The sequence below is a fragment of the Heterodontus francisci genome, chromosome 22, assembly GCF_036365525.1.
Source record: "Heterodontus francisci isolate sHetFra1 chromosome 22, sHetFra1.hap1, whole genome shotgun sequence".
NCBI lineage: Eukaryota > Metazoa > Chordata > Chondrichthyes > Heterodontiformes > Heterodontidae > Heterodontus > Heterodontus francisci.
In genome coordinates, this window is record NC_090392.1 from 70,476,825 (window position 1) to 70,503,637 (window position 26,813).

The following is a 26,813-nucleotide window of genomic DNA, read 5'->3' on the forward strand; positions in this document are numbered from 1 at the left end:
AGGACCTGAAACATAAGGTTTCAAAAGTGAAAAAGATTTTTTGACATATGTATGTATATTTTTTTAGCACAAATGAAATAATATGTGGAAGCAAAAAGACATAGGAAAATTATAATGCAGTGGAATAATCAAACTTATATAATACAAGAACTGGTCCATCTGTTTATTAAACAAGAAACAGACTCTTTAAAAGGTCTCACAAATACAAATCACAGCAAACCACCTGTCATTATAGTCCATGAAATAAGCCTCATCATGGCAGTTTTTGCACCTTGCCAGTTGGACAGGTTCTTGACACCCCTTAGTAATTGGAATAAAAAATTCCATCAGAGTGCTGGAAAAGAATTAGCACATAAAATTTGTTGTATTTCAAAAGAATCTGTGACTTACTCAATTTGGGATCAAAGACTTACTGGGATACAGAAGCATCTTCCAGCAGCCCAAGGAAGCATTTAGACACCATTTTGTGTCAGCTTGGCTCAGTTGATAGCTCTCTCCCCTCTGAGTTAAGAAGGTAATAGGTTCAAGACTTACTTTAGGATGTAAACATCGGCTTAAATTTCAGCAAGGTGTTGAGGAATTGCTGCACTGTACTTTGGATGAGACATTAAACTGAGATGTCTGACTATTCAGAGTGGTGTTAAGGATCCCATTGCAGAATTCAACAAAGATCAGAACATTCTCCCAGTATCCTGGCCAACATATCTCCTTGAACCTACACTTCCAAATTAACTGGTTATTCACCTTATTGCTGTTTGTGCCATCTTGATGTGCTCAAATTGGCTCCTGTGTTTTCCTACATAACAATGATCACTCTCATTAAGTGCCATCTAAATGCAAGTCTTACTTTCTTAAACCAGTAAAATACCAAAATAATAATGATAAAAACTGACCTGTGATGCGTTAGCTTTCACTTTAAGATGAGACAAAATCTCATGTATTCTCCAATAATCAATTTACCAGCACTTAGGGTTAATTGTTACCCCTGAACATGCTAAGCCACATATGGCAGAGAATAAAAATACAGCTTTTGGTTCATGATCACAGAGTCAATTTATAGAAATCGTCATTTAGCGGCGAGCACAAGAAAAGTTTTGGGAAAAAGACCAAAATGTAAGAGCCACAGATCTCTTAAGCTGTTCTTACATGGGTAGCATGGACTAGCATTTTTGCCAATGGCTTGAAGAACTGAGAAAAACTGATTTGTTTCTTTTTCCTGCCAAATATTTCTTCTGAAAAATTAAGATAATCTAAGTTTTTTGCACCTTCATTTTACAAAATTGCTTTTGTTGCACATATCAGTGCCTACCAGAAGAGGCCCAAGATACATTTCTAAATAACATTTTTATTGAATGTCTTAAAAGTCACATGCTGTCGGGAATGCATTGTAAAGAAGAAATTCTGCTGATAACAAAGTTGAACTTCTTGGGAAAGTAACAGAAAGCTAAGTCATTTATCATATATGCAAGACAAAAACAGTGATCTAAAAAAACTGTAAAGAAGGGCCGTTAGTAGTGAAACCTTATAGGACAACCATTTTTTCTTTTACCCTTTCACCTTTCTTTACCATAGTGAGAGTAATTTTAACTTTTGCTGCTAGGCAATAATTAATCAGCTGTCATTTTGTACCCTGTCCCATTTGCTTTTCTACTATAGTCAGGCTGGGTGTGAAATAGGCAGCCGATTTGCTATTGCCTGTTTTTTACTTGGCAATAAAGGTTAAAGTTAACCCCAGTATCCCTGGACAATAATATGGGCAATCAACCTGCTCCCTCCCCTCTGTAAATGGCATTTTAAAACATTCTTGGTAACTCTGACTCCAAATGCTCCTATCGGAAGCAACTTTGTTTAAACACCTTTCCCACAGCAACACAAGTGACATCGCATCATACAAAGAACGACATTTGCAAATCCTTATCTTAACACCTTACAATGCAGCCCATCAGAATTTCAATACGCTGAACTAGCCAAAAATGTGGAACATTTTACAGCTAAAGAATATTTTGTAAATTTCACATTTTAAACTCTGGAAACCATAATTATTGAATAAACCATGGCGGATTTAAACTTCTGTTCTCATCTTCGATTCTACCAATCCCTAGTATAACAATTAGTTCTGTTCTAAACTAGTTTTCCCAAATCAGCTGTACCAGGTGAATATTGAACCTCCAAAGGGAAACCGGATCATAACAGAACTCAAGTTATTTTAACAAGATTCTCCTGTGACCCCGTTGATTGAAGGCTATACTTTTGTGCTGCACTGATCTTTTCAACTTCAAATTGGCTGCTCACATAACTTCTTTGAGGCTTTTTCCTAAACTTAATGATAAACTTTGGTAAGTGTAGCACCAAAAATAATATGTAGTATGTTATTACTGTAACTTTATTTAGATTCAGATGAGTACATGTTAATTCTAAGTTTCAGATCAACCTCAGAAATTGCAACAGTTCAAAGGGCTATGAGGTTCCAACAATGGTTCAGTGAGTTGATCCACAGATTAGCTAAGTTATACAAACCAGAATGGCAACAGGTTTCACCCTCACTTGTACTCTGTTAATCGATCACAGGTAGTGGTACAATTATCCTCACTGCTCTAGATTTGGGAGGGGAAAAATTAGTTAGTGCTCCCTTCCGAACACTCTTCAGGGTCCACTGCTCGAAGTGTGCAGACATCAAGAAAGAACTTGCATTTATATAGCACCTTTCGCAACCTCAGGACATCCCAAAGCACTACATATCCAATAAATTAGTTTTGAAGTTCAGCCACTATTGCAATATAGGGAAAATGCAGACGCTAATCTGTGCACAAGGTCACTCAAACAGCGATCGGATAATTGACCAGATAACCTGCTTTAATGATGCTGGTTGAGGGATATATATTGACCATGATATCAGGAGAACAATTTCACTGTTCTTCAAATAATGAGATGGGATCTTTTAGATTTATTTTTAATCATTCATGGGATGTAGGCATCGCTGGCCAGGCCAGCATTTACTGCCCATCCCTCATTGCCCTTGAGAAGGTGGTGAGCTGCCTTCTTGAACCGCTGCAGTCCATGTGGTGTAGGTACACACACAGTGCTGTTAGGGAGGAAATTCCAGGATTTTGACCAGCGACAATGAAGGAGCGGTGACACAGTTCCAAGTCAGGATGGTGAATGACTTGGAGAGGAACTTGCAGGTGGTGGTGTTCCCAAGCGTCTGCTGCCGCTGTCCTTTAGGTGGTACAGATCGTGGGTGGGAAAGTGCTGTCAAAGGAGCCTTGGTGAGTACCATCTTGTAGATGGTACACACTGCTGCCACTGTGCACCAGTGGTGGAGGGAGTGAACGTTTAAGATAGTGGATGTGTTGCCAATCAAGTGTACTCTTTGTCCTGGATGGTGTTGAGCTTCTTGAACCTTTTTGGAGCTGCGCTCACCTAGGCAAGTATTCCATCACAGTCCTGACTATTGACTTGTAGATGGTGGACAGATTTTGGGGAGTGCTACTCACCACAGAATTCCTAGCCACTGACCCGCTCTTGTAGTCACAGTATTTATATGGCTGGTCCAGTTACGTTTCTAGTCAATGGTAACCTCCAGGATCTTGATGGTGGGGGGATTCAATGATGGTAATGCCACTGAATGTCAAGGGGAGATGGTTAGATTCTCTCTTGTTGGAGATGATCATTGCCTGACACTTGTATGGCATAAATGTCATTTGTCACTTATCAGTCCAAGCCTGAATGTTGCCCAGGTCTTGCTGCATGCAGGCACGGACTGTTTCTGTATCTGAGGAGTTGCGAATGGTACTGAACACTGTTCAATCATCAGCAAACATTCTCACTTCTGACCTTATGATGAAGGGAAAGTCACTGATGAAGCAACGAAAGATGGTCAGGCTTAGGACACTACCCTGAGGAACTCTTGCAAATGCTGTCCAAGGTCTGAGATGATTGGCCTCCAACAACCAATTCCTTCTTCCTTTATGCTAGGTGAGACTCCAACCAGTGGAATGTTTCCCTCGATTGCCATTGACTTGAATTTCGCTAGGGCTCCTTGATGCCATACTCATTCAAATGCTGCCTTGATGTCAAGGGAATGCGCTCTGACCTCACCTCTGGAATTGAGCTCTTCAGTCCATGTTTGGACCAAGGCTGTAATGAGGTCAGGAGGTGAGTGGCCCTAGTGGAACCACTGAAAGTTCAGACAGGGCTTCAGTTTAACATCTCATCTGAATGACAGCACCTCCAATAGTGAAGACAGGTTTGGGCTTAGCTGAGTTACTCTCCAGTAAAATAGCCTGCTGACACTAGTCGAATAATAGGTGCAATTTTAATCCTGCTCACTCGGTGGAAACCGGGCTGGGAGACTTACCTGCTAACGTGCCATTCCCTTCCCAAAGTCTTCAATTTTCAGATGGTAAGAGGTAAGAGCACTAGCCTGGAGCCAAGTCTGACAAATAGGTGTGACAGGCTACCTCACATACTTCTTATTCTTAACTTATCGTCCAACTTGAGTCTCGTTGAGAAGAAAATGTTATTAGAATCATAGAAAGTGTAAGGCACAGAAAGAGGCCACTTGGCCCATCATGTTTGTGCCAGCCAAAAAACGATCCACCTATTCTAATCCCACCTTCCAGCATTTGGTCCATAGCCCTGCAGATTACGGCACTTGAGGTGCATATCCAGCCTACTTTTGAATGTTGAGGGTTTCTGCCTCAACTACCCTTTCAGGCAGTGAGTTCCAGACCCCCATCACCCTCTGGATGAAAATGTTTTTCCTCATCTACTCTCTAATTTTTCTACCAATCAATTTAAATCTATGCCCCCTCATCACTGACCTCTCTGCTAAGGTGAATAGACCCTTTACCTCCACTCTATCCAGGCCCCTCAAAATGTTGTACATTTCAATCTGATCTCCCCTCAGTCTTCTCTGTTCCAAGGAGAATAACCCCTGCCTATCCAATCTTTCCTCATAGCTGCATTTTTCCTGTCTTGGCAACATCCTCGTAAGTCTCCTCTGTACCCTCTCGAGTGCAATTACACCCTTTCTGTAATGAGGTGACCAGAACTGCACACAGTAATCAAGTTGTGGCCTAACCAATGAGTTATACAGTTCCAGCATAACCTTTTTGCTCTTACATTCTATACCTCAGCAAATAAAGTAAAGGATTCCATATGCCTTCTTAATCACCTTATCGACCTGTCCTGCTACCTTCAGGGATCTATGGACATTCACTCCAAGGTCCCTCACTTCCTCTACACTTCTCAGTATTTTCCCATTAATCGTGTATTTTTTGCCTTGTTTAACCTCCCCCAAATTTATCACCTCACACTTCGGGCTGAATTCCATTTACCACTTTTCTGCCCATCTGACCAGATCAATATCTTCCTGTAGCCTACAGCTATCCTCCTCACTATCTACCACAGGGCCAATCTTTGCATTGTCTGCAAACTTCTTGATCATGTACCCTACATTTACGTCCAAATCGTTTATATATACCACAAAAAGCAGGGGACCCAGTATTGAGCCCTGTGGAACACCACTGGAAACAACCCTCCAGTCACTAAAACACCCGTCAACAATTACCCTTTGTTTCCTGTCACTGAGCCAATTTTGTATCCATTTTCTGCATTTCTCTGGATCCCATGGGATTTTTTAAAAAATCAGTCTGCCATGTGGGACCTTGTCAAAAGCCTTGCTAAAATCTATGTCAACCACATCAACTACACCACTCTCATCTATCCTACTTGGTACTTCTTCAAAAAATTCGATCAGGTTGGTCAGACAAGATCTTCCCTTTACAAATCCATGCTGACTATCATTGATTAACCTGTGCTTTTCTAAGTGACCGTTTATCCTGTCTCTCAGAATAGATTCCAATAATTTGCCCACTACTGAGGTCTATCCTTTGCTCCTTTTTTAAACAGAGGTACGACGTTAGCAGTTCTCCAATCCTCCGGCACCACACCTGTAACCCGTGTGGACTAGAAAATGATGGTCAGACCTTCTGCTATTTCCTCTCTTGCTTCTTTTAACAGCCTAGGGTGCATTTCATCTGGCCCTGGTGATTTATCAACTTTCAAGGATGCTAATCCCATTAAAGCTCCCTCTCTCCCCATGTTTATCACATCCAATACTTCACACTCCTCCTTCTTAACTACAATATCTGCATCGTCCCCCTCTTTTCTGAAGACAGATGCAAAAGAACCATACCAACATCTTTTGCCCCTACACACAGGTTACCTTTTTGATCTTTTATGGGCCCTACTCTCTCCTTAGTTATCCTCTTACTCTTAATTTATTGATAAAACATCTTTGGGTTCACCTTGATTTTGCTTGCCAATATTCTTTTTTGATTCACCCCTCCACTTTCTATAGTCCTCTTGGCTTTCTGTAGTATTGAGTTCTGAATGTCCTTTTCTGCCTTATCTTACCCTGTAGGTTCCTTGACATCCATCGGGCTCTAGATTTGGCCGTCTCACCCTTTTGCTTAGTGGGAACATGTTTACTCTGAACCCCTTTAATCTCCCCTTTGAATGCCCGCCACTGCTCTGACCTTCAACTGATTTACCTTCAAGGAGCTGTTTCCAGTCCACTTTCACTAAATTACTCCTCAGTTTACTAAAATTGGCCTTGGCCCAATTGAGAATTCTAACTCCTGTTCTATCTCTGTCCTTTTCCATAATTATGTTAAAACTGACTGAATTATGATCACTACCATCAAAATGCTCTCCCACTGCCACTCCTTCCACCTGCCCTCTTCATTTCCTAAAACTAAGTCTAAAACTGTGCCCTCTCTTGTTGGACGTGCTACACACTGGCTAAAAAAGTTCTCCTGAATGCAGCTCAAAAATTCTGCTCTCTCGATTCCTTTCACACTAAAGCTATCCCAGTTAATATGGGGTAGTTAAAATCCCCTACTATTACTGCCCTATTGTTCTTGCACATCGCGGACATTTGCCTACATATCTGCTCTTCTATCTCCCTCTGACTGTTTGGGGGTCTATAGTACACTCCCAGCAGAGAGATTGTCCCTTTTTTGTTCCTTAGCTCAATCCATATGCCTCATTTGATGAACCTTCCAACACATCATCCCTCCTCACAGTGTAATAGTTTCTCTGACCAAAATTGCCACTCCCCCTCCTTATCACGTCTGAAAACCCTGCAACCAGAATCGTTGAGCTGCCATTCCTGTCCCTCCTTAATCCATGTTTCTGTATTAGCTATGATATCATACTGCCACGTGTCTATCTGTGCCCTCAGCTCATCTGCTTTATTTGCTATACCCCTTGCATTGAAACAGATACCCTTGAGCACTGCCAAACTCTTTTTTTTATTTTCTAACCTTTGTTTCCTCTGTCTTCCAGACTCATCCATTAATTTTCTGCCTTCCATTTTAATTTCTGATTTTGTCCCAATTGTGTCTACCCTCAGGTCCTCATCCCCCTGCCAAACTAGTTTAAACCTTCCCCAACAGCACTAGCAAAACGTCCTGCAAGGAACTCAGTCCCAGCTCTATTCAGGTGCAACCCATCCAGCCTGAACAGGTCCCATCTCCCCCAGAGCCAGTCCCAATGTCCCAGGAATCTAAAGCCCTCCCTCCTGCACCATCTTTCCAGCCACGCATTCATCACTCTTATCCTTCTATTTCTATACTCACTTGCGAGTGGCATTGGGAATAATCTGGAGATTACTACTTTTGAGGTCCTGCTGGCTAATTACTTACCGAGGTCCCTAAATTCTGACTGCAGGACCACATCCCTCTTTCTACCTACGTCGTTGGTTCGGATGTGGACCACGACTGCTGGCTGTTCACCCTCCCCCTTCTGGATGCTCTGCAGCTGCTCTGCATCCTTGACCCCGGCACCAGGGAGGCAACACACCATCCTGGGTTCACATCTGCGGCCACAGAAACGCCCGTCTGTTCCCTTGACTATCGAATCACCTATCACTATGGCTCTTCAAGTCTTCTTTGTATCCCCCTGTGCAGCTGAGACTTGGCTCTGGCTGCACTCCCCAGGTAAAGCATCACTTTCCTCAGTATTCAGAACTGAATACCTGTTGGCGAGTGAGATACACTCCGGGGTCTCCTGCACTACCTGCCTGATTCTTTTTGACTGCCTGGTGGTCACCCATTCCCTCTCTCCCTGCATACTTTTAAGCTGTGGGGTGATCACATCTATAGACGTATTTTCCACATAGCTCTCATACTCACGAATGCGCCGCAGTGTGGCCAGCTGCTACTCAAGTTCCAAAACCCAGAGCTCAAGCTGCCACAATTGACAACACTTCCTGCACAAATGGTTCTCCAGGATACGGGAAGTATCCTGGAGCTCCCACATAGCACAGGAGGTGCACTCACGAAGTTGAAGCACTCCTGCCATTCCTTTATTTGTTAGTTGACCCTTTGCTACTGCTAAAAAACCTTACCAATAATACAACACCTTAAAATTATTCATAAAACCTTACTAGTACTGATAAATCCTACTAAAAATCAATTCAGTTCACTAGTTAAAAAAAACCTTACTCCAAAAAAAAACTCACCAACTACTCACTTCTTTCTTATTATTAATACTTCATTTTTTTACTCTTTTTTTAGTCTGCCAGTTGTTGAGACGCTATAACCCAGCTATTTACAGACACACCCAAACAGTAATGTACTAACCTGGCTATTTACTGATACACCCTAACAGCAGTTACTCACCAACCAATCACCTTGCAACGTTCCTGCGATGTCACTGTTTACTTTGTTTTCAAACTCTGGCACGCCTGGACTCCTCTCCGCTGCTCTCCTGGAAGGCAAGTGCTGTAGGCCGTGTTCAGGCTGTATTTATCGGCTCCCTGCTCCATGTTCTTCCCGCAGGTCCGCTCCCGGAAGGTAAGTCTTGCATCATGTTCAAACAGTAATTAAAGCTCTAGCTTTTTAAAAAATCATTTCTCAAATATGTATTCTTTTTAAAAATATCAGACGAAAAACAAATTTTTACCTACCAATTTTACAAAACCATGAAATTCCTGTAGGTTTCACAGTGGAACAATTAAGGCATTTAACCAGAAACATCAACAAGCATAAATGGAAATGGCCATGCTCAGAAGAGTAAATCTAAGGACACTTCAATCACAATTAGGAATCATATTACCTTGGAGAAAGTGGTGGAGATAAAGTCGTCTGTTGGCCCTCATACTGCTGTACCATTGCTCGAACACTCCAGGAGGGACTTCCAATTTCCTCCTCAAAGCTAGCAAAAGAAATAAAACGGTCACACTGTGCTTCATTGGATATTGCCAGTCTAAATAGCTAAATCACATGCAATTTGTTGTCCATTTCCAAGCTTCAGAAATGATCATACTTACAAGTCTACTTTCTTGGTATCCTGATAACAAGCTAAGTTGCAAAAGAATTCAATAATGTTTAGTTTAGTTTTAGTTTAGAGATACAGCACTGAAACAGGCCCTTTGGCCCACCGTGTCTGTGCCAACCATCAACCACCCATTTATACTAATCCTACACTAATCCCATATTCCTACCACATCCCCACCTGTCCCTATATTTCCCTACCACCTACCTATACTAGGGGCAATTGCTAATGGCCAATTTACCTATCAACCTGCAAGTCTTTGGCGTGTGGGAGGAAACCGGAGCACCCGGAGGAAACCCACGCAGACACAGGGAGAACTTGCAAACTCCACACAGGCAGTGGCAGGCAACTGGAGTTTATATTAATAATACACCAGCCAGCAGAGGGCACCTTTGCAACATTTTCTTCTCGAGTTACTTGCAAAATAATACTTCAAGTAAATTAACTGGCTGAAATGAAAAGAGAAGCTCACGCGTGAAAAATACTCCTTATTCAGTGTATAGCATTTAGGAATCAAATGCAGCTCTTGCCACATGGGTTTTGTCCATACCTGCAAACAAATAATCTGACCTCAGTGAGATCAACGATTTATATAAATTTCTGGTGATCATCTCTTCTGACGCTCCAGGAGCACCAAGGCCATGTTACAGTATACCAGCCCTTTGAAATGCTGTTGGGCCCATATCGGGTGCTGGACACTCTCATGGTGCGGGGAGGAGAGCCTAGCACTGGCAACAGGGAGGGATACCCAAATTACTCTCCTAAATCTGAAAGATGGTCATCCCTTCAACATCTATTCAAATTGGTACTGAAAGGTTGGAATGCTGATCAGTTGCATTTTGGGTGGCTGCCTAGTTACTATAGAAATTGGTCACTTAATAAACCTAATGTACAGCTTGTGGATTGGATCGCAATCTCATGTGGGTTCACAAACATGGGGTGTGGTGCGCTGTTCATATCATACACACAAGACCATAGCATAGCCCAAAGCAGATGGCAAGCATGGCTATTGTATTGTCGCATTGGGTGCTCACCAAATTATTTGGCCACTTAAACATTAACATCGATCCATAAGTTTTGATTTTTTTTTTAAGCTACACATCATTCCCACACTGGGCAGTTTCCAACGTACATTGTGCAAGAAGTACAAAGCAGAAGTTACTTACTTGATTTAAAAGAAAATCTCAGTTATAAATAAACACACACAGGTGAAAAATTAACAGGCAAGCCAAAGGAGCTACTCTCATACATCTCCCAGCTGCCAATGAAAAGGGAGAATAGTCTGTGAACTGGGAACAGGTTGTCTACCCACTCCATCAGTTGTGTAATGATGCTTTGTAAGGAATGTCAAAAATAAACATGGCCTCTACATGAATGGATGAGTAGAATGTTACTGCATAAATAACTACTGGACAAATATGAGCATTCTTCAAGTTTTATATTTTTATCATTAAGTTTTGATTGCAAATGCTGCTCTCCCTCAATATATTATTATTCCTGGAAGCCAGGAAAACCTAATATGTAGACATGAGTTTCTACACACTTAACATTAAAATTAAATTGCTGAGGTGAATAATGGAGGTAAGGCAACATTCACATGTGTAGACCTGCGCAAAGTGTTCCATCTGCTTTGTGTATAAGAGAAATTAGCTTTCATTACCATTTTTTCCTTAAGAAGTTTAAAAAGACAGCAGCAGTTTTTCTTGCTTCCTGGTTCACTGAACCTGTTGTTGGGCAATCACTTCCTGGTCCTTTTGGCACAGAACATGAGCTCTAGGGGCAATCACAACTGCCACCCCTTTCAACTCTTGACTCTTACCATGAAAAGTGCAGCTGTACAATTCTCCTCATACGAGCCAATTCCACTTAGTACAGCAAGAGTTGAAATTTGAGTGGGTGGCAACTCTTAAGAGTATTTCTTTTTGTGCTTATGTCTCCCACCGAGGGGCCGGGAACCACTCACCTACAGTTATTAGCAGATTGAAACAAGAGGAGCTGTTCCTGTATTTTATTTTAAACGTATTATTCAGGAAAAAGAAAAAAAAAATTAAGAAAGGTAATTTAAGTTTTACATGTAAACCAGGCTAAAGAAAAAGTCCTTGCCTGCATTGCGGAAGGATTGTCATTATGGAAGTTGGGACTATTTTCATGTCCTGAACGTGCTCCCGGGGGAAATAAGTCATCAGCCCCAAGTTTCACAGGGGTCCTCTTAATTGGCATGGAGACGGGCTTAGCGGCCAATTAGTAGCTGTGGGGACAGGAACAAAGCTGGGGCTGCTCAAGTGCAGGCCTGGTTTAAACTGACCATGGTAGCCAAAAATGTGGCTGCTGTTGGAGTGATGTAGCTTCAGCTTGGAAGAAACTACATCGAGAGGAAGTTTGAATGTCTCAGGAGAGCCAGAAGCCTGGAACCCAGGGCATGTCAGCCCCTCGATTTTCTGTTGTGGACCTGGAGCCCTCCAGAAGGCAGTAAGGGAGAGGAGAGGGGTCCTCTTCCCGGAGGGTAGCAGGAGGAGACCACCCACGCAGGCATGGCTGGACATAGCTGACATAGTCAGCAGAAGATGTGTGGTCTGCAAAAGTTGGATCCAGTTTCTGAGCAGGTTCAATGACCTGATATGCCCTGGCAAAGTGAGTGCAACCCCCAACCCTTAGGACAGGCCTCCAGGTACTCATCATCCAGATATACCAGCTGAGGAGCTTCAGGGCACATGCTGCTCCTGAATATGGGAGGATGAGATTATGTCCAGGGCACTTACTGACCAGAGCCATAGTGCTGCTGAAGACCCACCAGCGCCGAAACATGCAGCTTCAAAAGAATAGGAGCAGCTGGCATTGGCCATAGAGGACAGCAGTGCTTTATATCACTCTCTTTTGTCCTTGCAGGAGAAACTGGCTCGTAATATCTGGGAGAGGGCCCAGACTGGTGGAGGGGTTCCTTACCTTCAAGGTGATCAGAGCTATGGAGGAGGGAGCCATGGAAGTAGCTGGAATCGTGGACCATGAGGAAGTCAGCCACGGCGAGATGGGCATTCGTCGCGGAAATGGTGATTAGAGAGGCCAATCTGCTCATTAATGGGGAGCCTTGAACTCCATCCCATCCAAAAACATACTGAACACTGAACTGTATCCGAAAGCTTCAGCACTGTAAAGGCTTCTGCTCTCCAAGGCTACCTCTCATGATCTCTTCCTGTGTCTCGGACTGGTGCAGACATCCAGGCAAGGAGACCAGCTCCCTCATTATCACCAGGTCAAGAGCAGCAACAGCAGAGAGCAGAAGCAATATGATCACACCGTCCACCAACACAGCTATACTCACCTCAGTGGGTCCTCGTGCACAGTTAGGGAGGCAGGCACAGGGTGAGGAGCACAGCACCAGTGTTAAGGAGGTGCCAAAAGGTAGAGAAAACTGTGGGCAGTCCCCTCAGAGGATGGAGGACAGACACAGCGCTGCTCAGGAGGGTCACAGCTGCAGGGCCTCAGGAGTCACTGGAAAGGAGGCTCTACCTAGACCAGCAGCAGTAGATCTGCTCCCACATGTCGGCGTTCCCTGAGGCAGTGCAGGGTCATGGGCTGAGAATGGAAGAGTCATGCAGCTCATGCGCGCCACAATGGCTCAGGGCTTGGCGCGCATGAGCTCCTCCATGGACAGCCATATGCGACAGCACTTGGAGTGCATGCAGGAACTGCACACTGATGTACAAGGATGCATCCCACACTACATAGCCTGGAGTGGTCAGTGACGCTGAACGCGGAGGGAGGACTGGAAGGGATGCCAGTTGTGCCCAGCTGGTGCTCCTCTCTAGCTATCTGGAGTGCCAACCATGTGCAGAGGATGTCACGGAGGAAGATGAGGGTGCCACCCCTCATGAGGCACTGCCATTATCTTCGATTTTGTTGGCCCCTCTGACAGAAGAAGCATCTGTGCAGCAAGGCCCAGTGATGAAGGCTGCCCCTGCAATGATTCAGGTGTAGCAGCCTCTGCAGATGCCCCCACGGACACCTTCACGACAAGGATGACCACCATCTGCATCTCAGCCACAGGCAGAGACAAGTGAACAATCTGCCTCTACCTCCAAAGCCACAAGGGGAGCACCACATAGAAGTGCCCGAGCGCAGAGTCCACAGCGTTGTGCAGAGAACTGTGTGGGTCAACAGGGTGTCTTCTTCCCATTATGAAACCATATACATAGTACACTTGAAGCCAGATGCCTTTTATTAATGGCAGTATATCAAAAGAGGGGTGAAGTGGTGAAGGAGAGCAATGGTTCATCAACAGTGACCTTAAAACCTGAGCAGATGGGCATCCTTCATTGGTGGTAAGAGTTCACATGTTCAAGGCTGCGTCTTCAATGGAATTGTTAGCATAGGCAGCTCAGAGGTGAGTCGCATGCCATGCCATTTTTTCTGTGTCAGAGGTGCTCAGCTGAAACGTACCTGGATCAGATAATCCCTGATGTTGATGGCATCCTGACAAGACCCTTGAGCCCCGTGCTGGGCCCTGCCATCTCCATGTGCAACCAAGGCATCTCGGGATTCTGCATGTTCCTCCTCTGTCTCCTCTTCCTCCTCCTCCTCTTCCTCCAATGAGCTGTATCCTTCCAGGGCCTCATTGTCCTCAAGGTCCACACCTGTCTGGAGGGCCATGTTATGGAGAATGCAGCAGACCACCACAACGAGCGAGACCCTTGCAGGAGTGTATTGCAAGGCACCACTCGACCGGTCCAGGCACCAGAATCGCATCTTTAAAAGCCTGATGGTCTGCTCGACGGTGGCCCTTGTGAGCCAATGGCTGCAGTTGTATCGCCTCTGACTGGGGCTCCCGTAAAGGGGTGAGTAGCCAACTCTTCAAGGGACATCCCTTGTCCCCTAGAATCCATCCACAGAGTTTGGAGGGGGTTGGAGTGAAGAGCCACGCCACCCTGGACTGGCAGAGGATGAAGGAGCTGCCAGCAAAGCACACACACACGTACATGGAGGAAACTGTTGCTGTGGTCACAGACCAGTTGAATGTTGAGGGATTGGAAGCTTTTCCTGTTGATAAATCTGACTGGCAAGTCACTAGGTGCCTTGATGGCCACATTGATGCAATCAATGATGGACACATTGATGCAATCAATGATGCCCTGCCCCCAGGGATAATCTAGCGATGGCAGCAAAACCCACTGCCCTCTGTGCCTGCAAGGCCGCATCTGTCTGGAATTGAATGTACTGTCCAGCTCTGGCAAATATTGTGTCAGTGACCTGCGAGATGCAGTGATGTGCAGCTGTTTGAGATGCCACCAAGGTCCACAGTTGATCCTGGGAAAGTGCCAGAAGTGAAGAAGTTCAAGGCCACAGTGACTTTGACAGCTATTGGCAGGGCATGGCGACTGTGCTGAGGTGCGAGGTCTTCGGTGATGAGGGCATAGATGTCTGTGACCATCTGCCTGGAGAGTCGCAGTCTGCTGCAGCACTGATTCTCAGTCATCTTGAGGTAGCTCCATCCTTGCCAATACAGGCCACGCCCTCAGGCTAGGTTCTATGTCCTGCCTGTTCCTCTTTCCCTCGTGGTGCCTGGGGCTCTGGCCTTCCTGAGGAGGTTGTTTCTCCTGATGGCCACTGGGCCCAAAATCTGAGAGTTATGCCGCATTGCCAACAAGCCTTCCTTGTGCTCAGGTGCACCTCCCCCCCCCCCCCCACCCCCCTCAATTGTGTTTGGCAGCCATGCCCCCACCTATGCCCCTGCGATGCCTGGAGGGTGGCAACCCTCTGCATTGCCTGAGCGCTATTGCCCACTCTCCTGCCACCTGCGCTGAGCCAATGGCACCTGTTTCCCAATGGTTGAGACCCCCCCGTGCCTTTCACCCTTTCAGGCCCAGCTAATTCCCTGGGGTGGCCATGACTGACTCCCCACTGTGTGTCCGCCTCCATTCAGCTGGTCTGCCCCAGAAAGCACATGCAGCCCGTACGCCCTATGAAAATCACAACATACTCCTTAACGACCTCTCATTGAGCTCTTTAAAGATGTTAATAGGCCTTCTAAATGAATCGGACAGGAACTCAGGGCCGGGCCCCCACCGCCCTGGTGACACTTACTGGTGCCGGGAAACCAGCACCGATATTTTGTTCCCCGCCCAGCTATGTTCACGCTCCCAGCAGTACCTGTTGGTTTGGGGAATGGCATTGGGTGAATTATTCATTTGGAAAGCCAGTGCAGATATGATGGGCTGAATGGCCTCCTTCTGTACTGTAACAATTCTGTGATTCCCTGTGTTGGGTTATTCTTTGCAGCAGTTCAATTTTGTGTCGTGTATAGAATCCAATTTGTCTTGATTCTTAGGATTATAATTGCTGTCACTGAAGGAACCAAAAACAATTGTCCTTTTCCAGAATAGCAGCTACTTCAAAGCCATACAAAAATACCAATGCAACTGAAATAGTAAAAAGAGTACATGGTATCATGAGGAATACCAAAGAACCTGCTCTCACCTCGGAACTTCCTGTTTGTATCGGAATACCTCCCGCCCAGAACGTGAAACGTCTTGCCGAACGTCTGCAAGAGCTGCGGCAGCATTCTGCACCATGGCAGTGGTGGAAAGTGGCCTGTGATTGTCCAAAGCCGTTGTAGACTTGCTCTTCAGGGGTACTGCAGACCTCTGGCTGGCTGATCTAACACCAGACGGTTTGAAGTGAGCTGCCAGAGCTAGAATCAGTCTCATTATGCATTTCAGATTCCCTTCAACGATGTCTGTTCAACCAAGAAAAATTAAACTTTTATTTCTAATAATCCCTCATTTATTTTCCAATATTTCTCCCTCATCTTGTTCATCCCTTCTCATTGCAATTTTATATCAATTATAAGTGGCTCATCAACAAGATCCAGTTTCCCTTTGGAAACTGACAGCAATGCTGGAATAATGCCAAAGGTTTATGCAAGCATTGTTGCTATAAAGTCATATTTATTGAGCTGTCAATTATCTTCAATGTTAGGGGAAGCTTCACATAAGCCAGCAATGTCCAACTTGAATAAAATGACAACCCTGATGAACAAGGGCACTGATTTGCAGTTTTCATGGGAAAAAAGAATGGAAAGGCAAAATATGATCCCCATGACATTGGTGGAAACTCCAAAATCATCAGTAATGAAAACAGAATATGACTTAATCAATCACCCTTTGTCAGCCTGCCGCTGTCAAACAGTTCCAAAAGGCGCAACTAAAAGATGTATGCGGCTTCAGCCCACTCATCATTTTCCAGATGAAAGCACAGACAAACAAAGTGATCACAGACCTTTGCTCATGCAGTTTTGAACTGGTCATCAGCAAGTGTAAAACAGTAGTTTAGGTCAACTCACCCTCCTACTTTCCCTTGCCTCCCTCCCTGAGCTTCTTACAGTGCTAGACTGAAATGAAAAAATCCTTCCCTCCTTCAGCAATTGTGATTATGAATCCACAGCCTTATCCCTCCATGTCAAAGTATGTTGAAGCGGTAACAAATTTTCCATTATGTTGCTCAAATAAAAGTACTTTGAACAAGCTAGCTAGCCTTAGTTGAACACACACTCTCCTTTTTCTGAGCTTATCTCATCCAAGAGACCCACCTCCTGCTCTCTTAACCCCATTTCAACTAAGCTGCTGACCACCCACTCCCGTCCTGGACTCCATGCTAGGCAACACTGTAAATGGGTCAATCCGGTCAGGTACTGTCCTCTACCTTAATCACTCCCTCTTCAAAAACTCCACCCAGAGCACTCTGTCTTTGAAAACTAGCATCCCATCTGCAACTTCCCTTTGCTCTCCAAAGGTCTCAAAATGTGTTGTCACGTCCCAAATCTGTTTCTATCTTTCCTATAACTTCTTGGCCTAAAAATCTGATAGAGCCATACCCATTTTATAGGCGCTAAATGGGTGCCTAAACTTCCAATATGGCAAGAAGCAAACATGTGATCATTAGGAGCCAGAAGTGTGGTGTCCACTCTCTTGGTGTAGCGAATAAACTAGATGTCCAGGCCCTGCGCCAGAAACTGGCAGATGCAAATAAGGATCCTAACATCCTGAAAGACTGGGTTGCCCTGGCGCTGTGCCATCAGCATCCAAGTTAGCCAGTGTCTACCTGGGGACTAACAGGCAGTTTTTATATCCCCTATAAAATCCCCTATAAAATTTACCTCATCCAAAATTCTGTTGCCCGTATCCAATCCTGCACCAGGTGCTGTTTACCTATCATCCCTGTCTCTGCTAACCTACATCGTCTCCCGGTTTCCCTAGGGCCTCCAGTTTAAAATTCACACCCCCTTCATGGCCTTGCCTCTCACTCTGTCGATCACCTCCCGCAGTCCCACAACCACCTCCCCTCCCCTTCGAACTCTCTGCTCTTCTGAATCTTGTGATTTGTCCATTCTCCTCTCCCTTTGCGCCACCATGGATGTCCATGGCTTTAACTGTCCAGGCCCCAAACGTTGAAATTCCCCACCTAAACTTCTCCGACCCTCTATCATTTTTTTCTTTAAAATCTGGCTCTTTAACCAAGGTTTTAGTCACCCCCTTTAATCAGCTTGCACTTTTTTAAAAAAAACTTTAAAGGCACTATATAAATGCAAGTTGTTGTTATTGTAGACCCACCTCGAGCCGAGGTCTGGTGCATACGGATCTTTTTAGATGTTATGAACTGCAGCACTTTCTCCACATTGCCTTTCATTTCCTGATGGCTGCTGGGGTTGAAGCAAATGTCACTGAGTTGCTCACCAGCTTCATGGGAGAGCAAAAGAAAACAAGTGATTAGAGAGAATAAATTCTTATATTACTGATACTTATGATTTTGGAAAAACAAGTATGGATGTGCGCTTTCCCACTGTATTGGAAAATGTTTCCGACTTCAAGCTTCAGACATAACCAGCTGTTCCACCCTTCTGTTCAAACAAAAGATGTCACTGCCTGCTGTCTTAAACAATGTCCATAGATATCTAGTGCTGAATTTTCAAATGCCCATGGGGCCAAGTTCAGGTACAGGCCAGTCTGGAAAATTGTGCACTCGGAAGGCGTCACTGGTTCCCAACGCCTCAGTGACGAGATTTCAAAGGGAGGACCGGGGTTGGTGGGTTGGGGGGTGTGGAGCCAGCAAGCTGGCAACCTGCACACCTCCAATTAATTGTTTGTTGAACTCGTTAAATCATGGGGAGCAACAGTTAGCAATTTTAAAATGGCAAGCACAGGGAACATGGAGGGTCTGAGACGCATTTGAGCATAGCTGTTGGGAACACAGCGGAAAGCCAGAATGAAAAAGTTGTATAAAAGGGGAGATTTATATTGAGCTACAAAGCCAGTGGCACAGAGTTGCCATCGTTAGAGCTGAGAGGTTTGATTTTGTGAGGTCAGAGTGTTTGGACTCTTGAGAGGAACATGAGACTGCTGGTATCCATGGCCACCTCTAGCCATGCCTGCTTGGTCTGACTCGCTGGAGCTCTTCTTCCAGATGGGGAGAAGAATACACCTCTCCTGTCCGCAGCCTCAATCAGGGCCTCAAGGGAAGCAGCAGATAAACATGGGGCTCCCCAAGCTCAGCTGCCCAAACCATATGTATGGCCCTCTGCTCTTCCTGCTCATCCATTTTCAACGGCAAGCCCAGTCGTGGATACCATTTTGCTTTTAAATTATCCCCCCATGCTTAGCTCCCGCCCCTTGCCCATGCCCGGTGTCCCTAATTGAATGCCAAACACAGCTCCGGGTTAATCAGTGGCTGACACTTTATTATTACGTTGCATCACTGACACAGTGCAGTGTTGGGACCCGGAAATGTTCCAGGCATTGGGTTCCCAACACCAGAATGAAAATTCAGCCCCTCTTCATAACAAAAGTCACTGTCATGTTTATGATGTTATTTTCCCAAAATAATCATTTTAATGAGCAATTTTATTTCCACATCTTGATATGTACTGCAGTCACATTTTGTATAATGTATTAACCCTAAAGCTAGCCTCTCTCATCAGCATATTAAACAATTTTCCCATACGACAAAGCCAACATTTTAATTAAAGGTTTAAAAATTCATCTACCACAGTGTTTCTCTTTCTATTCCTCTTTGATCTCCCTAGCCATAGATATTCTGCACTTAGCTTGTTCTTAGAACTCAATCAATGTTAATGTAATGTGGATTCTTCCCAACTCACTGATCAGGAGGATGCACCTGACCTCTATGCTGTGCCTTCTGACAGGAGCTCACTGTTTGCACAACAGACTGAGGGGCTGGATCAATGGGAAACCCCTCGAACTGTATCGTTAATATTCTCAATTGCTGTAAATGTAAAACTGTAATTGACATGACAATTGTGAAACGGAAGGGTTGGGAAGAAACACATGACAGTATTGAAGGAAACTGATCTCCCTTGCAATGTTTGTATTTTTTGGTGCTGTTTGGAAACTGTTTGGCAATGTAATTTTTACAGATTTTTATGAATAAAGTAGATTTTGGAAATTAAAAAAAAAACAGACTTTGAACTTGCATTCCTCTCTCCCATAATACTGAGCTAGATGCTCCAATATATGTCACCAAGGTACCCAAACACAATACTATTGCACTAGTGGGGTAAAAAGAGATATATATTTTGTATCTTTTAACCCTTAACGTCTTGACTCACTCAATTTCCTTCCTTTCCCCCTTCACAAAAAAAGTCTGGTCAATAAAAGGAACAAAACTTCTGTTTATAGGTCCCAAACTGCCAAAATTACCATATCAGGAAGAGAGGGAAGAACTAAAATGTGAAATAAATATCAGAGGCTTGTGAGTAGAACTTACATATACTAACCTACAATCTCCACAAGATGAGTCAGCACCACTCCATCCCGCAGATCTTGCCGCAAATCTTGTACCGGATTCAATCCAGGTTTTTTCTTTAACTGGGAGTTAACCCATACCACATACGACTGTAGCTGTTGCTGTGACACAAGAATTAGAATTTTAATTTCTGACTGTAATCTAAAGGAACACCACTTAAAAATTATAATTTTAGTTTAATATTTTCATAGCTATATCTTGCATGACTGAGGAATGGGTGGCATTGTTTCTAAAAGCAATTCAAATGATTATTTGCATATTTTCACACACTTCCCTTGGAGAGAACAGGTGAAGCAGTGGAAGGATTTGGAGGCTGATTAACAGTCTGACAGGTTTTGTGGCCGTAACCATCTTTATACCAGCTAATTGAATGAATAGTCCCATATGGCGGGAGGAATTTATGGGTTACCACCGCCCATATCAAACTACAGTATCCCCTTGGATGACAACCCAGAATTCAGTGCCTGAGCTTTGGTCTCCATCCAACAAGGCTGTCTGGAACTGAGTTTGAACCCTGACCTTCTGCCTCAGAGCACAGAATGCTCCCATAAAGCCAAAGACTTGCTCCTTTTTGGGTAAAGAAAGCTAGTCATCTCAAACTGTGCAAAGGAAGCAGTCATTTCAGAGTTACAGAGAAAATATCCTACCTCCTAAACATACTTCTCTGCAATGGTAAACCGACAACAACTGTGTAGGACCATGATTGGCTGTAAAAAGAAATAACCTGGCTACAATCCCGCAGAAGTGGGCCATGCAGTCAGTTAACACACTATCCTTTCACTTTTGGAGCCTAGATTCTAATTTGGCCTATCAATTAATGTTACGAAAAAGAAAACTCTCTGCTGGTGCTAAGAGTACTAAATGAAATGGCTTTGTGTAGTTTCAACCCAATTCCACGTGGAAAGATTTACTTTCATGCAAGATATTAAGAACTCTTGTTCCACAACACTAACATTCTGCGGTTTCATGAATACAAAGTTCATAAAACTTATAAATAAATTACAAAAATGGTAAATGTTTAGAGAAGTTGTAGGAGACAGAGAGTGATGACAGACGGCTGTTTTAGTGACTGGAAGCCAGTGTCCAGTGGCGTACCACAGGGATCTGTGCTGGGTCCCCTATTTGTCATTTATATAAACGACATAGATGACTATGTGGGAGGTAGGATCAGTAAGTTCGCGGATGACACAAAGATTGGCCAAGTGGTTAACAGTGAGGTGGAGTGTCTTAGGTTACAGGAAGATATAGACGGGATGGTCAAATGGGCAGAAAAGTGGCAGATGGAATTTAACGCTGAAAAGTGTGAGGTGATACACTTTGGAAGGAGTAATGTGAGACGGAAGTATTCAATGAATGGCCTAACACTGGGAAGTTCCGAAGAACAAAGGGACCTTGGCGTGTTTGTCCATAGATCTCTGAAGGCAGAAGGGCAGGTTAATAGGGTGGTGAAAAAGGCATATGGGACACTTGCCCTTATCAATCGAGGCATAGATTACAAAAGCAGGGAGGTCATGTTGGAGTTGTACAGAACTTTGGTAAGGCCACAGCTGGAGTACTGTGTGCAATTCTGGTCGCCACATTATAGGAAGGATGTGATTGCATTGGAGGGGGTGCAGAGGCGATTCACCAGGATGGAACATTTAAGCTATGAAGAGAGGTTGGACAGGCTTGGGTTGTTTTCGCTGGAGCAGAGAAGACTGAGGGTGACCTGATCGAGGTGTACAAGATTATGAGGGGCATGGACAGGGAGCAGCTGTTCCCCTTAGTTGAAGGGTCAGTTATGAAGGGTCACAAAAGTTTAAGGTGAGGGGCGGGAGGTTTAAGGGAGAACATTTTTTACCCAGACAGTCTGGAATGCCCTGCCTGGGAGTGTGGTAGAGGCGGGTTGCCTCACATCCTTTAAAAAGTACCTGGATGAGCACTTGGCACGTCATAACATTCAAGGCTATGGGCCAAGTGCTGGCAAATGGGATTAGGTAGACAGGTCAGGTGGCTTTAATGCATCGGTGCAGACTCGATGGGGCGAAGGGCCTCTTCTGCACTGTATTATTCGGTGATGTTCCAGAGCATTGTGTTAGGAGACTAAATCAGAAAATATCGCCATTATTAACACAGTGGTGCTCTTCATTTAGATTTTTTACATTAATTAGCTGCCTTACATGGTCAGCTGCAATAATTCAATTTGTTGAAACTGCAAAAAAAAAGTTGAGCTTTTAAATATTTAGATCTTTAAAAGAAAAAATGTCATGAAAATGATGCACACTGTTATCATGAATTTTCAGTAGAATTTTTGCTATCCTTTGAGGGACCAGAGATTTATTCCCAGTGGACACTTGCAGTCTAGACTCTGCAGCCAGTGTTTAACTTCTGAAGAAAAATGTCAATACCGATGTTTCAATAGATTCCACTAGTGAAGACAAATTACTAAACCAACGGAAGTCGTACAGCATTTTATTCTAAAAGCAAGTAAATGATCAAGCTGACTGCATATTCAAGTGAATTGGGGTAGGCGTGGTTATCCACTGGTAAACTTCTACCCATTTCTGACAATGATAAATGGATACTTGGTTGTATTATTATTTTTTATTGCAGCAGGATTAGAAGCAGAGCGAATGCAAAGAGCATTAGAGAATACTCCAGATAATGGATGTACTGCAAACCTATTTTACCTATCCAGACTTGTTGAGGTGTCGTGCATTATGAAGCTCAAACTCAGGAAACTATTTTCAATTTTAAGTCAAGTCAATTGATTCAAATTAGCTGATAATTCAATTTTAATAGCATTGAATGCTGACATAGCATTATTTAAGTTACTAAATCAATACTGAATTAGTGAATTGAAAATTCTTTTGCGCCATAAACAACCTTGAATTAGAATTAAAATACCAGGCCCATCCATTGGCTTGATACAACAGATCTGAAGGATAAGAAAAGCTGATTCTGGACTTCACACTAGTAGAATTTTGCACCTTTCTGTGGTATTATAGCATCTACGAAGAAACTAGAGTTTCTGATGAGGAAAATTGAGGAGAAGTAGTGAACAAAACAGAAGGGAGTAACCAAGAGGACAGGGTGGATTATAGAGAGAGGGAAAATAAATAAAATGGACCAACCTGGAAGGTAAAATGTTTCAAAGAACATTTTTCCACTTTTAAAATTAAAATAAACACGAATTGGAATATTTCTAAACTTACATAATGCCTTTAAATGAACTGAAACTTCCCAGATGCTTCACAAAGGGGTTAATCAGATACCATGCAGGTATATGGAGCAGGTTCGGGCAGATGAACGAAGACATGATTGACGAAGTAAGTTTTGGGGTGAGCCTTTGAAAGTTTTTTTTTTATTTTCAAAATATACTTTATTCATAAAAATCTGTAAAAAGTACATTCCTAAACAGTTTAAAACAGCATCAAGTCAAAAAATACAAACAGTGCAAAGGTGATCAGTTTCTTTCTATACAATTATGAGTTGCCTCACAACCCTTCCATTTCATTGTCATGCCATATACATTTTTTACATTTACAGCACACAAAATTTTCCCGATACAGTTCGAGGGGTTTCCCATGAATCCAGCCCCTCAGTTCAGTTTGATGGGGGGGACCTTACACTGTGGTCTTTCCCCATTGAGCCTTTGCCGCGGCTGCCCCAAGCTTTAGTGCGTCCCTCAGCACGTAGTCCTGGACCTTGGAATGTGCCAGTCTGCAACATTCGGTCGTGGACAACTCATTTCGCTGGAAGACCAGCAGGTTTCGGGCAGACCAAAGGGCGTCTTTCACTGAATTGATAGTCCTCCAGCAGCAGTTGATGTTTGTCTCAGTGTGCGTCCCTGGGAACAGCCCGTAGAGCACAGACTCCTGTGTTATAGAGCTGCTTGGGATGAACCTTGACAAAAACCACTGCATCTCTTTCCACACCTGCTTTGCAAAGACACATTCCAGGAGGAGGTGGGCAACTGTCTCTTCCCCACCACAGCCACCGCGAGCCTTTGAAAGTTTTTGTTTTATTTCCAAAATATACTTTATTCATAAAAATCTGTAAAAATTACATTGCCAAACAGTTTCAAACAGTACCAAAAAATACAAACATTGCAAGGGAGATCAGTTTGCTTATATACTATCATGAGTTTCTTCACAACCCTTCCATTTCACTATTGTCATGCCAATTACAGTTTCACATTTACAGCAATTGAAAATATCAACGATACAGTTCGAGGGGTTTCCCATGGATCCAGCCCCTCAGTTCAACTTGGTGGGGGGACCTTACACTGTGGTCTTTCCCCATTGAGCCTTTGCTGCGGCTGCCCCAAGCTTTAGTGCGTCCCTCAGCACGTAGTCCTGGACCTTGGAATGTGCCAGTCTGCAACATTCGGTGGTGGACAACTCTTTGCGCTGGAAGACCAGCAAGTTTCGGGCAGACCAAAGGGCGTCTTTCACCGAATTGATAGTCCTCCAGCAGCAGTTGATGTTTGTCTCGGTGTGCGTCCCTGGGAACAGCCCGTAGAGCACAGACTCCTGTGTTACAGAGCTGCTTGGGATGCTGCTTGCGCGAGCCTTTGAAAGTGGGATGACATGTGGTATGACGGAAGTGCTTCGGAAGAGAATTCCAGAGTGCAGGACCATGACAACCAAGGTTCTGCCACCAACTTTTAAGTGAAGGTAGAAGGATGCAATAGTTCAGACTCAGAAAAGTAGAAGCTTTGAAGCTTCAGACATCGATCTGGAGGTGGTTATGGTGGTAGGGTGGAACTTGGATATGGAGGGATTTATAAATAAGGAAGAGAGGTTTTGAAGAAGTCTGCACAAGATGCTCCCTCTCAAAAGCATTGAACCATTTCTACTCCCACTTTCACTATATTCGTCTTGGATCCAGTCAGCACCAATGTTGAGCCACAGTAATCTAACTCAAATATGTTACATTTAAAATTGCTTCAGACCACATACTATACCCTCAAATGAATTTGCCTAAAAGTTTTGCTGGCTGGAAGTTAAGGAGTTCTGGAGCAAAACCATAATATGGAGAACTTCATACGACTGTAAGCCACATAGCCTATGACAACCAAAGGAGTAAGTGCAGGCATGAATTATATAGAAAGAACCAGTATTTATATGGCATCTTTCATGATCTCAGGATGTCCCAATACGCACCAAACCAAACTAATTACTTTTGAAATATAGTACCCTTTGTACTGTAGACAAACACAGCAGCCAATTTGTACATAATAAGCTGCCACAAACAGCAGTGAAATAAATAACCAGATAACCTGGTGTTTTTTGGTAATATTGATTGTTACAATCAGGTGAGGAAGGGGTCTCAGGCTCCCCTTTCGCCCCTTCTCTGGTTTGACCTCAACAGGGTTTATCTTTTAAACACAGTGGTTTAAATTACCAACTCAGTGGGCACTTGCTCCTGTTTCTCTAATTACAATTGCAAAAGAACCAGATAGGTTTTCTTGAGTTTAAACAAGAAAGATGCAAGTTTATTAACCTTATCACTCCAAACCGTTTAAAATTACTAATATACGCGACACATCCACGCTGACATTCATACCACACACACACAAAAAGATACAGAGGGGAAAAGATAAAATTGGGAGGTTGAAGTAAGGTCCATAATAAATGGAATTCAAATACTGAGTTTCAATGCCTTGAGTTGAGGTTAAAGTCTCCCTTGCTGGGGTCATGTGCACGTGTTTCTTCGCATTCAGTCACTGTCTCTTTTATTGCTGAGGCACAATTCACAAAACTCAGTGTTACACTAGCAGGTATGTCATGCGACCACCTCTGTTTGAAAACAGAAGTTTCTGGAAGGTTGTTTGAGATTAAAAGTTCTTCAGACATACCCGGTTTTTTTGTTTGGGGCGGGGGGGGGGCGCTGGCTCTTTCAAAGTCAAAGAGTGTTGATTGCTTTTGATCACTACTATTGACAAAACCAACCATTCTCGTTAATTGTATCATCAGGGAGCACCCCCATTGTTCTAGCTAGACTGACTAATTTACTTCCGTCTCCCAGCCAGCCTTCTTTCTTCTCATGCAAATTGTGTGTAGTCATCTTTAACTGTTCTGTTTTTTTTTAAAGTTGTGATAATGTCCAGTAAAAAGTTCTGTTTCATACAACAAAATTATTTTCCATTTGGCATGTGGGTTTTCCGTCGCATGATGAAGAATAAATGTTGCCCAGATCTTTTATTCCCACCTAAGCTTTAAAATCACATCAAAAAGGCAGCACTTCCAACAGCACAACTCTCCCTCAGTATTGCACTGCACTGTCAAACCTAGATTATGTGCTCATGCCTCTGGAGTGGGGCTTGAACCCAAAACCTTCTAGCTCAGAGGCGATACAACTGCTACTGAGCAAAGGCCAGCACCTCCATAGAAAACAAAATCAGGAACTGAAGGAATAAAAGAGAAACAAGCACCACAATTAACAAATTCAATAGATCAAACTCAACATTAAAGTTGACAAGAGATAGTCTTCACTTCCATTTTATGCAAATCTCAGTTTATAGCACTCATGTGGTATTTTGAGCAATGTTTTATTTTCATTTGAGCTGCTGCTGTAAATTTCAACAGCAACTGCATATGTATATGAGAGAATTGATAACCCAATAATGTAGGGTATAGATGCTTCGTTGTACAGAACTTGAGTATTGCTGA

At 43.6% G+C, this 26,813-nt stretch overlaps 1 protein-coding gene across 9 annotated transcripts in view; it reads right to left on the reverse strand.

The window, feature by feature from the left end:
* Window positions 1–26,813, reverse strand: part of LOC137381410 (dixin-like) — a 156,929-nt gene that overhangs the window by 77,664 nt on the left and 52,452 nt on the right. For 5 of the 9 annotated variants that reach the window (XM_068053962.1, XM_068053961.1, XM_068053964.1 and 2 more), the window contains 4 exons: window positions 20,129–20,258; window positions 17,949–18,074; window positions 15,817–16,075; window positions 9,127–9,225 (listed from right to left, as the gene is read on the reverse strand). In XM_068053962.1, the coding sequence (XP_067910063.1) occupies window positions 9,127–9,225; window positions 15,817–16,075; window positions 17,949–18,074; window positions 20,129–20,258 (614 nt within the window). Of the gene's footprint in view, window positions 1–8,690; window positions 8,906–9,126; window positions 9,226–15,816; window positions 16,076–17,948; window positions 18,075–20,118; window positions 20,259–26,813 lie in introns of those variants that run through there. The other 4 variants (XM_068053967.1, XM_068053968.1, XM_068053966.1 and 1 more) reach the window with 4 other exon arrangements.